This window comes from Candoia aspera, chromosome 6 (genome assembly GCF_035149785.1).
Source record: "Candoia aspera isolate rCanAsp1 chromosome 6, rCanAsp1.hap2, whole genome shotgun sequence".
Classification (NCBI taxonomy): Eukaryota; Metazoa; Chordata; class Lepidosauria; order Squamata; family Boidae; genus Candoia; species Candoia aspera.
The window spans coordinates 8330183-8346454 of record NC_086158.1 but is presented as its reverse complement, the minus strand read 5'-3'; the positions used below and the strand labels follow the sequence as shown (position 1 = coordinate 8346454).

The following is a 16272-nucleotide window of genomic DNA, read 5'->3' as shown; positions in this document are numbered from 1 at the left end:
GCCTGGGGGCATCTTAGTCTGATTCGACTCACAACCCTGATCAGCAGTCAGGGTAAACACGAAGGGATCTCACATTCACACACTCACTGGGCCCAAGACACATTTGCAGGGTACTCACCAACTATGGAGAAGCCTCTGTTCAAGCAAAAGTTCAGGCCCAAGACCAAAAAACTCCCTTTACTACCAATGTCAATGCAGGCAGAGTCTGGGGCTGCACCCTCCAGACAAATGGTCTGGTGCTGGCTGGGTGAAGTTGCCCAGGTCCTGTCCGTCAACCTGGTTAGTCTCAGAGGCGCTTTGCGGTTGCCAAATTGTTGTAAGGAAAACTTACTGAAAGCTTCGTCCCGAGCCAGGAATGAGGAAATGCAGGGCGGGGAAGGTGATTGAGGTGGTGGTGACGGGTAGGGGATGATATGACAGGAGCCAGAGGGTGGGTCATCATAGAGGAAGATGCCCCCGGTGTTTGTTACCTGTGGTGTGTTCCAGCCCTCTGTGCTCGAACCCGGGTCCTGGATAGCAGACTTGTGGTTGTCCTGACTTTTGGCTGCTGCTTTGTAATGCCAGGTCAATAAACAACAAGGCCCCGCTCATATGTGACTTGATCACAGAAGAGGGGGCAGACCTGGCATGTATTACTGAAACCTGGCTGGGTGTGGACGGAGATGTTGCTCTTTCGGAGATACGCCCAGCTGGGTTTCGAGTCTGGCATCAGCCGCGACCTCAGGGCAGGGGAGGAGGGGTGGCTGTTGTCATCTGAGAATCCCTAGTGGCCGTCAGGGGTCCTGCTCCACAAGTGGCCGGCTGTGAGACCCTGTTCTTCAAGCTGGGTTCCTGAGAACAGTTGGCAGTGTTGCTGCTGTATCAGCCTCCGTGCTGCGTAGCAACCTCCCTGCCTGAGCTGCTGGAGGCCGTTTCAGGTTTGGCAGTGGATTTCCCCAGGCTTATGGTCCTGGGGGACTTCAATCTGCCATCCCTGGGGCGGGCCTTGGAAGCAGCCCGGGAGTTCATGGCTACCATGGCAGCCATGGGCTTGTTCCAGATTATTCAGGACCCGACTCGAGACAGTGGCCTCGCCCCAGACCTAGTTTTCTTGTCGGAGCAGTGGCAAGGTGATCTGAGGGGAGAACTACATCTTTCCCCTTTGTCATGGTCAGATCATGCCCTGGTGGCCTTGAGATTCTCTCGTGCCTCCCCACTCTGCAGGGAGGCAGGACCCATTCGATTGGTCCGCCCCTGGTGACTGATGGACCCGGCTGGGTTTCAGAGGGAGCTGGGGGTTATACCCAAGTCTCTCCTGCATGGTCTAGTGGAGGCCCTAGCTGCAGTCTGGAATAGGGAAGCGGCCGGGGCCTTGGACAAGGTTGTACCTGTGCGGCCTCTCTTGCCCACCCAAACCTGGCACTCCCCGTGGTTTATGGAGGAGCTGAGGGTTTTGAAGAGGATTAAGAGACACCTAGAGCGCTGCTGGAGGAAGACAAAAACTGAACCCAACCGAACACAAGCTAGAGCTGTGATTAAAGCCTACCTTGTGGCGATTAGAGTGGCAAAGCGCCAGTACTTCTCTGCTCTTATTGTGTCTGCAGAATGCCACCCGGCGGCCCTGTTTAAGATTACCCGACCCCTTTTGGGGAAAGGGGAGTCAGAAATCCATCTACAGGGCTGTGCTGAGGAATTTTCAGGGCACCTGCAGGATAAAATCGCTCGGATCCGGACTGAGTTGGACTCTGAGCATGAGACAGAGTCGGAGGAGATACCCAGGGAACGTACTTACCAGGTTATCTGGGACCAGTTCGATCCTGTTGAACCTGAGGAAGTGGATAGGATCCTCTGGACTGTAAATGCTACCACTTGCCAACTAGACCCATGCCCCTCCTGGCTGGTGAAAGCAGATCGGGAGTTGACATGTGGCTGGGTCCAGGCAATGGTAAATACATCCTTGAGAGAGGGGATGTTCCCAGCAGCCTTTAAGGAAGTGCTGGTGTGCCCCCTCCTCAAGAAACCATCGCTGGGCCCTACTATACTGGACAATTTTCACCCAGTCTCCCACCTCCCCTTTTTGGGGAAGGTGGTTGAGAAAGTGGTGGCTTTGCAGCTCCAGAGGATTCTGGATGAAACGGATTATCTAGACCCCTTTCAGTCAGGTTTCAGGCCCGGTTATGGGACAGAAATGGCATTGGTTGCACTTATGGATGACCTCTGGCGGGAGTGGGATGGAGACAGTGCATCCATCCTTGCTCTTCTTGACCTCTCAGTGGCTTTCGATACCATCAACCATGGTATCCTTCTGGACTGACTTAGGGAGTTGGGGGTGGGTGGCGTAGTTCTGCACTGGTTCACCTCCTTCCACCAGGGTCAGGCCAAGTCAGTGTTGATAGGGAGTGAGAGATCCAGCCCACGGCCCCTACTTTGTGGGGTGCCGCAGGGTTTGGTACTCTCTCCGCTCCTTTTTAACATCTACATGAAACCACTGGGTGAGATCATCTGTCACTATGGGTGAGGTATGATCAGTATGCAGATGATATCCAATTATACATCTCCATCCTGGCTGACGTAACTGATGCTGTGGCCACCCTTTCCGAGTGCCTGGGGGCTGTGGGGGTCTGGATGGGGGACAACAGGTTGCGGCTGAACCCGGTGAAGATGGAGGGGCTATGGATTAATGGCTCCTCGATTTCTGGGAAATTGTCATCTTTAGTTCTGGATGGGGTTGCACTGCCCCAGACAGACATGGTGTGTAACTTGGGGGTCCTCCTGGACTCACGGCTCCTGCTTGAAGAGCAGGTGGCAGCTGTGGCTAGGAGGGCCTTTGTGCAACTTCGTGTTGTGTACCAGTTATGCCCCTTCCTGGAGCGAGAGGCCCTTCGAACGGTCACTCATACCCTGGTTATCTCCCATATAGACTACTGCAATGCACTTTACATGGGGCTACACTTGAAGAGTATCCAGAAGCTACAGCTGGTGCAAAATGCAGCCACGCGGGCAATCCTGGGTATCCCAAGTTCAGCACATGTCACCCCTTTGCTCTGCGAGCTGCATTGGCTGCCAGTATGCTTCCAGGTCCAATTCAAGGTGTTGGTTATCACCTTTAAAGCCCTACATGGCATGGGCTCAGGCTACCTAAGGGACCGTCTCATCCCCATCATATCAACCCGTCCCTCCTGGTCATGCAGAGAGGGCATGCTACGGACCCCGTCTGTAAGAGAACTCCATCTGGCGGGGTCCAGGAGGCGAGCCCTCTCTGCAACACCCCTGCCCTTTGGAATATCCTTCCCCTGGAAGTGAGATTGGCTCCCTCCCTCCTGGACTTTAGGAAACAAGTAAAGACCTGGTTCTATCATCATGGCTGGGGCGGGAGGGAAAGTAATCATTTCTGGGGATGGCTCGTCTCTTAGAAGGACCCTGCTCTGCTTGCAAATCACAGAGAACTTCCAGCCATGGGGTTTTTATCATATTTATTTTATTATGTATTATAGTATTTTATAGTTTTATATTTATGTTTTATTGTAAACTGCCCAGAGTCTCTTTTGGGAGATGGGTGGTGATAAATTTGCTAGCTAGCTAGATAGATAGCTTGAGCAAAGGTAATTGTTTTATTACCCAAAAGCATGGAATACAGAATAAATGTGTTCTTGGGGGTGGCCACACATGTATTTCCCCACCAGCCCCTTATATAGAGACATAGATCTCTGTTAGAAATGAGGAGCGTGAAAGATGGTGTTTGTTTAGCTAGATTGTGCTTAATCAGTTCTTGGAAGAGTTTTTCTAAGAATTCTAAGAGAGCACTAATTGATCAAAGGTTAGGCGCATTTCTGTGGCTGTGCCCCCTATTGTGTTGCAGTTTCCCTGTTCCTTTGTTCAATTAAGCGCTCTGCCGGGCTGCAGCTTTTGCTTGTTGGGTTTGTGTTTTTGTTATTCTATGGGGAAGCCCTTTCTCCTTTTCTTGTGTTAAGGTGTCAGCTCCTTGCCCTTTGTCCTGTCAGTTCCTAACCTGGTTGGTATGTGGGGAATTTTGATTTGTTTGGGAGGTGTTTCATGGCTCATCTTATTATTCTATTATGCTCCTTTATGTTTTAGGTCGAAAATCAAATGGAAATGTCTTAGTCTTTTTTCCTTCCTGACTGGTTTGGTGGGAAGCGTCTACTGGTGGGGGAAGAAGTGGTTTGGAAAAGGGGAGAAATGGCGGTTTGCTCAAGAAAAAGAGAAACAGGGAGGTTTGGCTTGAATTCTAACACTGCATTTGAGGAAATGATTTTAAAACCACCTAGAAATAAAAACCTTTTAGAAAAAGGGGTCAAATGCAAGCTGCATTTTTAGGGGCTCCTTTTCCAGCATTCAAGGTACTGATTTTTTAAAACTCCACAAAAACTAAAAAAATCTCCACAAAAATTAAAAGCATCATTAGGCTATTATTTTATTTCACAGGGCACAAAATAGGGCTTGTTTCCCAAAAATACAGTGCAGCCTAGGGTTCTGTTAATTATTCACTTTACTTAGCTTTTTGGTTTTGAATGCTCATAGAATTAGGCTAGGAGTTAAGCTAATCAGGTACCCAGGGGGTTGACTGCCACACCTTTCTTGACGGGGCTAGGTTCAACACGCCTTATCTGATTAGAGTTATGACCTTGTGACTCACGCTTTTCTTGATGGGTTTAGGACCCACATGTCATATCTGGCTAGGGTTATGACCTTGTGAGTCCTGTGCCATATGGGAGGATTATGTACAACACATCCGGGGGAGGAGGGCTATGCACATCATATCCGGCAGGTGGGAGTTGGGCACTTCACTTCTGCTTAGATGTCAGCACCACTTGGGGTTTGTTTACTTTGATGATGTCACTGATTAAAAGTGCTGATAAGTCACCGTTAAAAATGGTATACACTATTACTATTTATATTGTAAGTAAAAATTATTTACATAAACTGCCTATATTTGATATCTGTATTGCACCAATGCAACATGAAATAATACCTGGCTGGAGCAAATCTGTGAAAACATATGAAAAAGGTGTGGATAAATTCAAATGTGTGAGTTTTCAGAATAATGAGCCTTCATTTGGCAGCACAGTAGAGAGAGTAATGGAAGTTGACCTTGACAGAAATATGCAAGAACTGTTATTGAAGCAGAGGGCTGACATGTTCTTCATGGGAAGCAAGAAGACAGTCGGAAGTGGCTGAGGCAAACAACTTCTTGATTCATTAGGGCAGGGTTTCTCAACCAGGGTTCCATGGAATCCTTGGGTTCCACGGGAGGTCACTAGGGCTTCCTGGGGAGATCATGATTTATTTTAAAAATTATTTCGAGTTTGGGCAACTTCACATTAAAGAGGTAAGCTTAATTCTTTATTTTTAGTTTAAGAACACTGTGAAGGCATATACACAGGCCTACACAGGAAATGAATATAATTTTGTAACTTCTGGCCTATATTTGAGCCTGAATGTGCAGGGGTTCCCCAGAGGCAGAAAAATATTTCAGGGGTTCCTCCTGGGTCAAAAGGTTGAGAAGGGCTGCACTAGGGTATAAGAAGTGGGGGAGGGAGGTACAGCACAATCAGACTTGAAGGACTCCGTTATTACAGCCTATCTCAATAAAGTGTAGTTCCAGTCTTCCTGTGGAGCTGGTCTGGTCTAGTTAGTGGGGCTGAAAGCAGAAAGTGGAATGAACCTTGTTCAGAGAACAGGTCAGTTTAACCCTAAATACTACTTGGGCAAAATGAGTCAAAATGTACTCAATTTGTTAGCGAAGGGTCATCAGCCATTGAGCTGTGTGATTGGACTGGAGAGATTACTGTGCCCTCTCCCAGCACTGCTGAATTATAACTTCTAGAATTCTCAGCCAGAATGACCAAAAGCATCGGGCCATGAACATAAAGCAAAACAAAAGGCAAGACAATTTTAGGATTGAACATTTTATTTATGAAGTACCCTGTGCCTTTTGCTGCCAGAACATTGGACTTTTTTCAGTGTTGCCTCTGTACAATAATGTGGCAAGTAGTAAGGGGAAAAAACCTCTCATAACAAATAGAGCTGATGAGGGTTTGGGGATACTGTTGTCAAATGCTGGGTATTTTCTCTTGGGAGGAAGGAAGGAAGGAAGGAAGGAAGGAAGGAAGGAAGGAAGGAAGGAAGGAAGGAAGGAAGGAAGGAAGGAAGGAAGGAAGGAAGGAAGGAAGGAAGGAAGGAAGGAAGGAAGGAAGGAAGGAAGGAAGGAAGGAAGGAAGGAAGGAAGGAAGGAAGGAAGGAAGGAAGGAAGGAAGGAAGGAAGGAAGGAAGGAAGGATCTTCACTCTTGGGCTAACGCAAGCCCTGTTTAAATTTGCCCTTGCTCACTTGCTCCTTGGCTGAGCAGGGAGATGGGAGATGTTAAATTCACAGCGAGCATCAGAATCTGCATTTCTAAAATCAGGCACAATTCACAGCCTCTTTCTCATAACAACACGTGGGTGATCACAACAGTTGGCAAAGGCTGCAATGTATCAGGGTAAACCCTTTTTGGATTCAAGGTTTGAGTTCAGATTTGGAAAACGGTTTTGCATTGACTGGGCAGTTTCTCCACACTCTCTGGCATGGCTGTCCTACAACTTGAAGTGATGTATCTTTCCTGGGCAAAGTTTCGCAGGGTGCATGTGGTGAGTTGTATGTGGTACCTCTGTTGGTGGAGCTTCTCTTTTGACCACAGGGGCTGCGACTTCTGGCAGAACTTCAGCGGAATGAGACTCGTATGAGGCATTTGTGTCATTGTGTGAATGCACGAGGTTGAGGACTGTGTGGTTGTGTCCAGGGGAAGGAATATTTTTTCCAAGGTGATGTTCAATCAAGTGAACGTGGGATTCTCCAGCCTGGAAAAAACAAAATGCAAACACTGATGACTCTTCTTGGGCCATTGACCCTGAAGCCAATACTGCTTGGACTTTCCTAACCGATTAGACCAGCTTGACAAAAGAGAATCAAGAAAATCAACTGCTATAATTTTTTTCAGTAATCTGGCAATCTGTGAATGTTGGATAGAAATCAAACAAATAAAATTGAAAAACAGCAGTTGGTCCTTCAGTTGATAGAGGTCTTTTTGCTTTATGTTACTGTAAGGCAGGTTTACCTCTAGCACTAAGTCATAGTTGGTTTTTTCGACAGCCTGTTGAATGAATAGCATGACCATTAAGGTGCCAGACTTGGACTAGGGAGATCCAGATTCAAATTCCTCATGGCTAGAGACCTTTCTGGGTAGGTCTGAGCCAGTCATTCTGTCTCAGCCCAACCTACAGTACATTATAAGGTTGTCATTGTGAGGATAAAATAAAGATCTCAGAGAAAAGAGAGTATATAAATAAAATAATCCATGGTTTACAAATAATAATGGTTGCCTTATGCTAAGCCACAAAGCCTCATGCGGCGCAGGGTGGTAGGCAGCAGTATTGCAACTGAAACTCTCCCCACGACCTGAATTTGACCCCAGCGGAAGCTGGATTCTCGAATAGCCGGCTCAGGTCGACTCAGCCTTCCATCCTTCCAAAGTTGGTAAAATGAGCACCCAGCTTGCTGGGGAAGGCGACGACTGGGGAAGGCCATGGCAAACCACCCCACTCTATAGTCTGCCAAGAAAATGTTGCGAAAGTGGCATCCCCCCAAAGGGTCAGACATGACTCGGTGCTTGCACAGGATGGATGAGCCTCGTGTGGCGCAGAGTGGTAGGCAGCAGTATTGCAACCGAAACTCTCCCCACGACCCGAGTTCGATCCCAGCGGAAGCTGGATTCTCGGGTAGCCGGCTCAGGTAGACTCAGCCTTCCATCCTTCTGAGGTCGGTAAAGTGAGTACTCAGCTCACTGGGGAAGGTGACAACTGGGGAAGGCCATGGCAAACCACCCCACTCTATAGTCTGCCAAGAAAATGTTGCGAAAGTGGCATCCCCCCAAAGGATCAGACATGACTCGGTGCTTGCACAGGGGACCTTTCACCTTTCACCTCAAATGCTAAGCCAAGATCAAACAAATTGTATTATACATCAGAGCATATACTCAACCTGCAGAGGTGCAGGGAATCCTATTGCTGGAGAAACCAAGAGGTCTTAGTGATGACCAGGGATGGAACAGAATGAGCTATGAGCTATTTAGATCTCAAGAGCAAAGCTCTGGAGTATTCTGTAGAGGATGGGGAAAGGGGATGAACAAAATTGTGTTTAATGTATATACCTTGTGGTCAAAGATGACACAGTCTGACTCAAACTTTTCATCTGTAAGTTTTTCAGTGGCAGCATCCTTCCTAAAAACAGTTGCTCTGCAGAACCCAACATGCTGGAGAGAAGGAGGAGGAGAAGGAAGAATTAGGCTATTTCCATGTCAACCAACATAAATCCCCCACATATCAGCAAACCAGAAATGGTAAAGAACTGCTATGTGAGGAAAAGGCAGGCTACATCCGTTAAAGACTTCAGTTGGGTTACAACCCAATTTGTTACAGTACTCTGCATCATATTCTTCTTCAGATGTTGACAGAAAGTTTGGTGATGCATTATTTCTGCCAGGATCGTGAAGAAGTCAATGTTGTGTAGAGGGTAAAGTGTTGGATTTGGGCTGGTGAGTATCAGGTTCAAGTCTCCACTTGTCTATGGAATTCAGTGGCTGACTTTGTCTTGGCCTTGTTCACTTATTTGAAATGTGCTCCTGGTTTGCCAGGACAGACAAAGAGAGAAGAACTGGCAACCCCCAAGATAGGAATGGAGTTGATACTTGTACTTACTGCATCTGCTGCTGCTTTGGGGAGGCAGTCATGTTGGCCATCGTGGGCTTCTTGAACCAAGCAGTTAGTCTCCACGATAGCAAACTCCACATAGACCAGGTTAGGCAAATGCTGCAAACAGAGCAAGAGATATTTTAGCTGGGTTGTGGGTAGAAATGGCAAGACTGAAGAGTCAGGAGAATGAATTTCAGTATGGTTCATATCTCACCATCACCTGTGGTCACCTGTTCCTACTGAAATTTTCTGCCTTCCTTTAGCAGAGGGATAGGTAATTGGTGACCCCAGAGCCCCCTTTTTTTAGTGACCTCTGGAATTTTGTGGTCAAGCATTGTGTAAAACAGCCTGACTGAGGAAACGGGTATTAAAGTTCCATTCAGCCTTACTATATTTAAAATTCTACCCTGCCTGATTTAGTGACATTACAATATCCTCTTCTTTTCCATTCTAAATGGGGTAGATGCAGATCTGCCGCCCTCGAGATTTTAAAGTTAAAACTATAGCTCAAATGTTGTATGGTGCTCAGGTATGCACCTGCAAAGATCTAGAACTCTGAAACATGTTCAACCTAAGTTTTTACAAGCTCTCTTCCAGGTCCCATGCTGGATCTCAAATGCCTTAATGCGCATGGAATCTGGAATGATCCCTTTGGAGGTAAAACCCTGTGCCCGCCAACTCTTCTAGGCTTAAACTTTTGTCCATGAATTCTCCCCATGAATTCTGCCATTTTCATCAAGCTGTGAAAGAAGAATCTTAGATAACTTGTGACATTGTGGCCTCTCTTTCTACTGCGGCTCCAAGTTTTAGAGAGCGCGACAGCCAAAATCTGTTTAAAAGTTTTCAACATCAGAAAAGGCAGTATTTTCTACTAATCAAAGGATGCAGCAATGTGTGCTCTTATGGCAGAGATGATGTGAAATGTTACAACAGTATTTTGTACTGTTCATCTTATAGTAGTCAATTCATTAGCAAACCAGTGCTGTAGCCAATCACCAATTGTGGGTTCCCATTTGTGAACCCTTTATACTTACTAAGCTTTTGCCTGCAACAATTTCCATAGGAAGGTATAACCTGTCCTAATTTTGGAGTGGGATTTAAAAAAAAAAGAATGTCATAGATTTTATGTGACTGTTTCATTGCTTCTCTTTTATTTGGTGGCTGTTTCTATGTTTCATGTTGCTGGTTGCTGGCTGTAATTATATTTTACAAATAAAGGATCAGTGAATCCCTGTTCACTACAGTCAGAGGCTTGGAATGTGTAAATTTTAAAGTTTAAAATTTAAAAGTTCCTGAAAAGTTGCCCATCCCTTCTTCAGCATCTGGTTCCCTTCCTAGTCTTTTCCAGAACACAGTTCCTCCCGCCTCCTCCTCCTCTCTCTTAGTCATATGGAGCATCAGAGCACTAAGCTGGAAAGGTAACCAGAATTCCTTTTTAACATTTGTATACTAACATGGTGCTGCCCCCTTGAAATCTCAAGGATTTTGTAGGCACGGCCGAGATTTTGCTCATTGTGCTTATGGAGCACATATTCGGCAGCTTCTATCACAGCAGGGTCATTCAGAGGCAAAAGAACTGGACAGTCAGGACAAAGCTTCAGCAAATCTTCCACAGAATCTAAGAAGAAAAAGGAATTACAAAAGGGAACGTAAAGCAGCTGGCTGTCTTAGCTGAGAATTGCCGCCGAAGTCGGACAGCAGGTTAAAGTTAGGGCTTTTACAAAGGGAGAGAATGAGAGGAGAGGATTTTATGTATTGATTGATTATTGTCTCATTCCATCCCCTTTCCAAAGAAAAAAGGGTGGGATGCATTGTTTGCCATTAACGTTATTCTCATGACTCTCAAGGAAAGAAAGCCAGATCGAGAGAGAACGGCCACAGTCCCCCGACAGATTTCGTCCTGAATGGAGGATTTGAGATGTCCTTTTCTGAGTTTAACTGGAATTCTCTATTACATTCCAGGGGACAAACATTTCAGTGCAAGCCAGTGGGGCAGAACAGGGTTGTACTTCTGATCTGATCTTTTCTGCCATAAATCTCCCCTCCCCCTACTCCCAGAAAGGGTTTATCTTCAGAAGGAATGTAGATATATTTAGGTATGCATTCCTAAGTATTGTTGGATACATCATCCCTATCCATCAAATTCTTTCTTTAGTGAGGCAGAAGAGAAGAGTGATCACCTGGTGTCCTCCTTTCTGTCCCTATTCTGCTACTGCCACATGCATAAAAGCATTAAAGCTGGAATAAGCAAAGGCCACTCCCTTTGGGACTGTCCATGCTAACTACCCACAATATTATTTCCAGGGGTTCTGTCCTAACAGTCAGAAATCACGCTGAGACGAGGAGTAGGTCTCTAGTGTTTATTACTGCTACATAAAACAGAATCCTAACAAACTGAAGAAGCGTGGGAAAAACCCAGACAGATAAACCCCAAAAGCTAAGGCGGGCCTGATCTGTGTCTCTTTGAATGGCTGCTTAACTCCTCAGTACTACGCATGCGTTTTCCCCCCTGGATCGAGGCCCCCTCCTGCTCGCCATCAGTACTCATGACAGGTTCTGTAAAGTTCAATTCCTTTTGATATATAACTACAGAGATACATAGATAATGTCAATGGTTGCCTGATGTTGATCAATCAATTTTTACCTGGCTTTGCCTAGCTTTTTTGTCCCATTCTGCCATTAAAAGTTTTGATGTTTGCTAATGTTTAATAAATAGACACCAAGCCATATTTTCACTAGTTGACTTGAATGATGATGGTTCTTGGACTGGATATTGGGATGGACTAAGATGGTGCTGAATTTTGGAAAATGGCTGTGTTAGTAACTCACTATCATAAAAGGTGAATAAAACAGGACAGGAAGAGGCAAAATGCCAGTATTATATCATCCCACTGAACAAAGACAGCTCAGCGACATCTTAGCTCTTATACCCAGGAAGTCCCAAGCTGAATTACCTGGACTTGAGTGGCATTTCACAGCAACCACTTTGGTGCTGCCGTCAACACTGAGCAACTTGGCATCACAGTCTGCTTCAACAGCCTGGAGATACAAAGCACCACATTAACAGTAGCAGCTGTGAGGGGTGATGATATAATTCCAGTGTCAAAAGTAACAATCACCATCTGTGCAGCACTTCATGATTTGTGCACAACCATTTTTGGAGTGACACACAATAGTTATCTCACAGAGTGAACAAATGGAGGACCCACAGCCATAACTATATTGGTAAGCCTTCATTCATCAGATCAGCTCCACAGTAAGAAACGACTGCAAGTGTGCAAGTTTTTTTTTTCTCTTTCTTTCAGATCTTCAGTAGATCTAACAGAGCCAGTTTGGTCTAGTGGTTAAGGCAACTGGCTAGAAATCAGGAGACCGTGAGTTCTAGTCCTGCCTTGAGCATGAAAGCCAGCTGGGTGACCTTGGGCCAGTCCCTCCCTCTCAGCCCAAGAGCCAATCAGGCATGGTATGAGAGTTCTAGTCCCACCTTAGGCACGAAAGCTGGCTGGGTGACCTTGGGCCAGTCCCTCTCTCTCAGCCCAAGAGCCAATCAGGCATGGTATGAGAGTTCTAGTCCCGCCTTAGGCATGAAAGCCGGCTGGGTGACCTTGGGCCAGTCCCTCTCTCTCAGCCCAAGAGCCAATCAGGCATGGTATGAGAGTTCTAGTCCCGCCTTAGGCATGAAAGCCGGCTGGGTGACCCTAGGCCAGTCCCTCTCTCTCAGCCCAACCCACCTTGCAGGGTTGTGGTTGTGGGAAAAATAGGAGGAGGAAGGAGTATTAGGTATGTTCACTGCCTTGAGTTATTTATAAAAACAATAAAGGCAGGATAGAAAATAAATAAATAGAAAACTTTAACTTAACATAGTTTAACTGACCATTTCAGGTAGGTGGTTCAACCCCCGGGCTTCTGGGGATTCTTGGCATAAATAGGATTTGTGTGTGTGTGTCTTCAGAAAGTCAACTAAAGCCAACGTAATCTTGGTAGAATGGTAGGAAGCTACCCGTCTTCCCAAATAGTCTTACATTTTTAACAACCCTCAGACACTTACATGCTGTTGCTGTGTTCTTACAATACAGTTCTCAATAGGAGTTGGAGACAACACAGGGCATTTTGACTCTAGAAGGCCTAGCTCCATGTAGATAGCTTTGCCTGTTAACTAAAAAAAAGAGAAATCGAAAAAGAAAATAAAAATGGTGATGTGAACTGCTTTTCTCACTCCATATTTCTCTCTCTCTTGCATTGTTTGTCCTTTGGAAATGTTTGAACTGACATCTAGCTTAAAGGCCTTATCCTGGTTTGCTTCTCAGTATCAAGTCCTCTGAAGGTAATGCACCCAACAGGAAGCTTCAGTGCTGCCGTAAATGGGACACAGCTCCCATGGTTGACGCCAGGCAGGAAGAGACAAAGACAAAGCTGACGTTTTGTGACGGGAAGATCTGCTCTGATCTGCCTGTGTTATGAGGTTTTCTTGCAGATCTTTATTGATTTCCCAGTTTATTTTTTGTCCAGGTCTGGGTGGAAGAAACGGTCTCTTTCTGACATTGCATGGTTCAAGTGTCCGTATACTGTCTATTCAATCACAGGCAGGCAACTATCTTTGGCTCCAAAAACGGCATCTGGTAGTCCTGGCCTGTCTACCTACAGATGCTTAGATACACAATGGTTTGGGCCAGTGGTCCAAGGGAGACTGGATTATTGGGGGGGGGGGAGTTAAATTTCTCTCAATCGGAGAGTTCACGCAACACTTAACCCAGTTATGGAATTAACCTATTTCCTGGATTTCTATCATACACTGAACCATTAACTGACCCAATGGTTCATGCGACAAAGCTAACCAGAGTTAACACCAAACTCTGCATATCCAAATGCAATCACTAGGACTTGCTCTGAGCTGGTTAAACATGTTATGCGCATGGTGCAGATGATGAGCTGGTCACCCTCTCGTTCCCAGGGTCTGACAGCTAAAGAAGCAGCAGTCAAAGGTTTAGGTGTTCTCTGGGATGAGGATGGAGGCATTGTGTGTCAATATCAGCAAAATGGTGGATGGAGCAGCTCCATGCAAGCCCTGTCTCTTTTGTGATGCATTGCATGTCATAGAAAAGGGGTGTGGCTTCCATCACAACTCTCTGTCCTGCATCTGAATGGTCCCATGGGGGCCTGCAGGACTGTCAAAAGGAATTTCTTGGTCCCAGCTCAACATAAAAGATCCAACTCCCTGCCAGTCCTAGATTCTGGACCATACACTCCATTCTGAGCTGCTGAAAAAAGAACAGAATCAACAAAGTATAACCAGTGGATGACTTTAGTGAAGAAACAGCTGAATGACAATACCACATATGCACCAACCCTCATCTGAGAGATGTTTTTCAGATGGAAAGCTAAAAATATTTCCTTCTGAATAACCAGATAGTAATCATAACTAAGGTGATTGTGGGTGTGGCATATGGGTTTTAGTGGCCTGGCCTGGCTGCCCTTCTGCTGGTGTGAGTCAGCAAATGGAGAGAGTCAAGGGGGGGAGAAGAAGCTCAGTTCTGGCCTTGAAGGGCAGCTGTGCTGTCCTGAGGGCTGGTGAGCTGACCTGACTGCTAGGCATTGCTGCTGTGGGGAGATGTAGAGACAGCAGTCTGACTGGTACAGCCTGGTAGGTGGGTGTGGGGAGTTGGAGCCCTGGGGGACACCCACCTCCGCAGTTGCTGCCAGGTTCACTAAAATTGGAGAGAGAGAGAGAGAGAAGAAGAAGAGGAGAGAAGGAGACTCTGCAAAACAGAGTGGCTGGAGAGAAAAGTTGGAAAGAGAAGTTAAGCATACAGAGCAGTTGCCGGTTCCTGGTAGGAGAGGGAGAAGAAAGCTCCACAGATGACTTCCCTGAAAGAAGGAAAGCGAAGACCCAGAGAGAGGACATCTTCACCCAAGAAGGGAGGGAGGGACCCAGCTGGCTGCAGGCAGCATCTTCAGGCGAGACCCAAGATGGAAAGGAGGGGATCGTCAGTGAAGCCTTGGTCTCTGGGGAAGGACTGGGCAGAAGACCCTGAGAGAGGTTCTTCCCCCATTCAAGAAGCAGTAGGTGTTCGGCTGAGCAGATCCAGCAGAAAGTTAAGCCGTGCTGAGTGTGCTACAGTAAAAATCAAGCCCATTCCCTTCTTTTCACTCTCTTGACAAGCCAGAAATGGGGAAGGCAGACAGAGTGAGAGGAGGAGGAGGAAGCAGGAGAGTTAGAGGGAGAGACGAAACCTCACACTGGGTGAACGCTGGGATTGTATTGTACATACCTGCTGTAAATAACTTCACTGTAAATAGTAGAAAGCATAAAAGCGTCCACTGTCTTGTTTTCTATGTCAATTGCCAGCCTTGCAAAGCAAAATACACATAGCAAGAATGAGGAAGAGACAGCTTCATCTTTCATGATAGCTTTTCCAGTCTGGAGCCATCCAGATGTGTTGGACTACGAACCACATTATCCCTACCTATCTAGTAGTTCAACTTCAATGGAAGCTATGAGATTATGGAACATTACTATATGACTAGAAAGAGTCCATTGATTGCCCAAACCTCACCAGAAAGGCCACAGAAGTTTACGGGCACAACATCACAAAAAAACCACCTAGCTGTTATTTACTTAATAAATGAAACTAGGAAAACTTTCCTCCCACTGCATCCTTACCGTACTTACCTTTTTCACGATGACTATATCCTTGATCACATTAAGAGCTTGTTTGTATCCATGAACATTATGGGCATTGATGTAGTCTACTACCAAAGCTGCATATTGTTCAGCTTCTTTGCTATTGCAGTCTGAGGGCAGGTCCAAGTGATGGCTAAGCGTGCATCCTAAAATCTGACCTAGGAGTACGAGAGCTATCAGTGAATTCATGGCTGGGCGCAGAGGAGATGTAGAAGGCACAGCTGGAAGGAAGACTTCAGAGACCCAGTGTCAGGTGTTCCTTTATATGCAGTGCTTCTGTTCACTGCCCCTCTCCCCCTGCCACCTGCATTTGCTTACACAAGAGAATGCAATATTTGCAGAAGATACTGCAAAGGAAAGAAAGGGAAAAGCCAGTATGTGAGGACATCAAGTCAAAGTTTTATTAGATAAGGGGAAAAATGCAGATTGTGCAGAAAGAGAAAAGCAATGAACCATCTAAGCCATTCATTCATATTAATCCCGTTGCTTCATGACCAAAGACATACTGCTGCACTAAAGGGTATTTTAAGAATACTAAATTATAGAGTAACAACACACAAAGATAGTGTGAATTATAAATATGGAACTTCATTTCAAATCTCAGCTCAATCATTGGCCTAACTAATAGCAATTGCCATCAAATTGATGTTGACTCTTAGCAACCACATAGACCTTCTCTAGGATGATCTGTCCCCAGCCTGGCCCTTCAGGCCATCCACTGTGGCAACCATTACTGTTGTAATCGAGTCAATCCATCTTGCTGATGATCATCCTCTTCTTTTCTTTCCTTCCACCTTTCCCAGCATTACGGATCTATTTGTTTTCCTGGCTACCCGTGGTATTCTCTAGAGTCTTCTCCAACTCC

At 46.0% G+C, this 16272-nt stretch overlaps 1 protein-coding gene across 1 annotated transcript; it reads right to left on the bottom strand.

Annotated features, from left to right (window-relative positions):
* Positions 1-5890: 5890 nt before the first annotated feature.
* On the bottom strand, positions 5891-15656 carry AHSG (alpha 2-HS glycoprotein). The gene is made up of 7 exons (XM_063306374.1): positions 15396-15656; positions 12774-12881; positions 11680-11764; positions 10180-10343; positions 8732-8842; positions 8185-8286; positions 5891-6835 (listed from the first exon to the last, which is right to left on the bottom strand). The coding sequence occupies exons 1-7, from the start codon at positions 15594-15596 to the stop codon at positions 6572-6574; spliced, it is 1035 nt and encodes a 344-aa protein (XP_063162444.1). The 5' UTR covers positions 15597-15656; the 3' UTR covers positions 5891-6571.
* Positions 15657-16272: the final 616 nt, after the last annotated feature.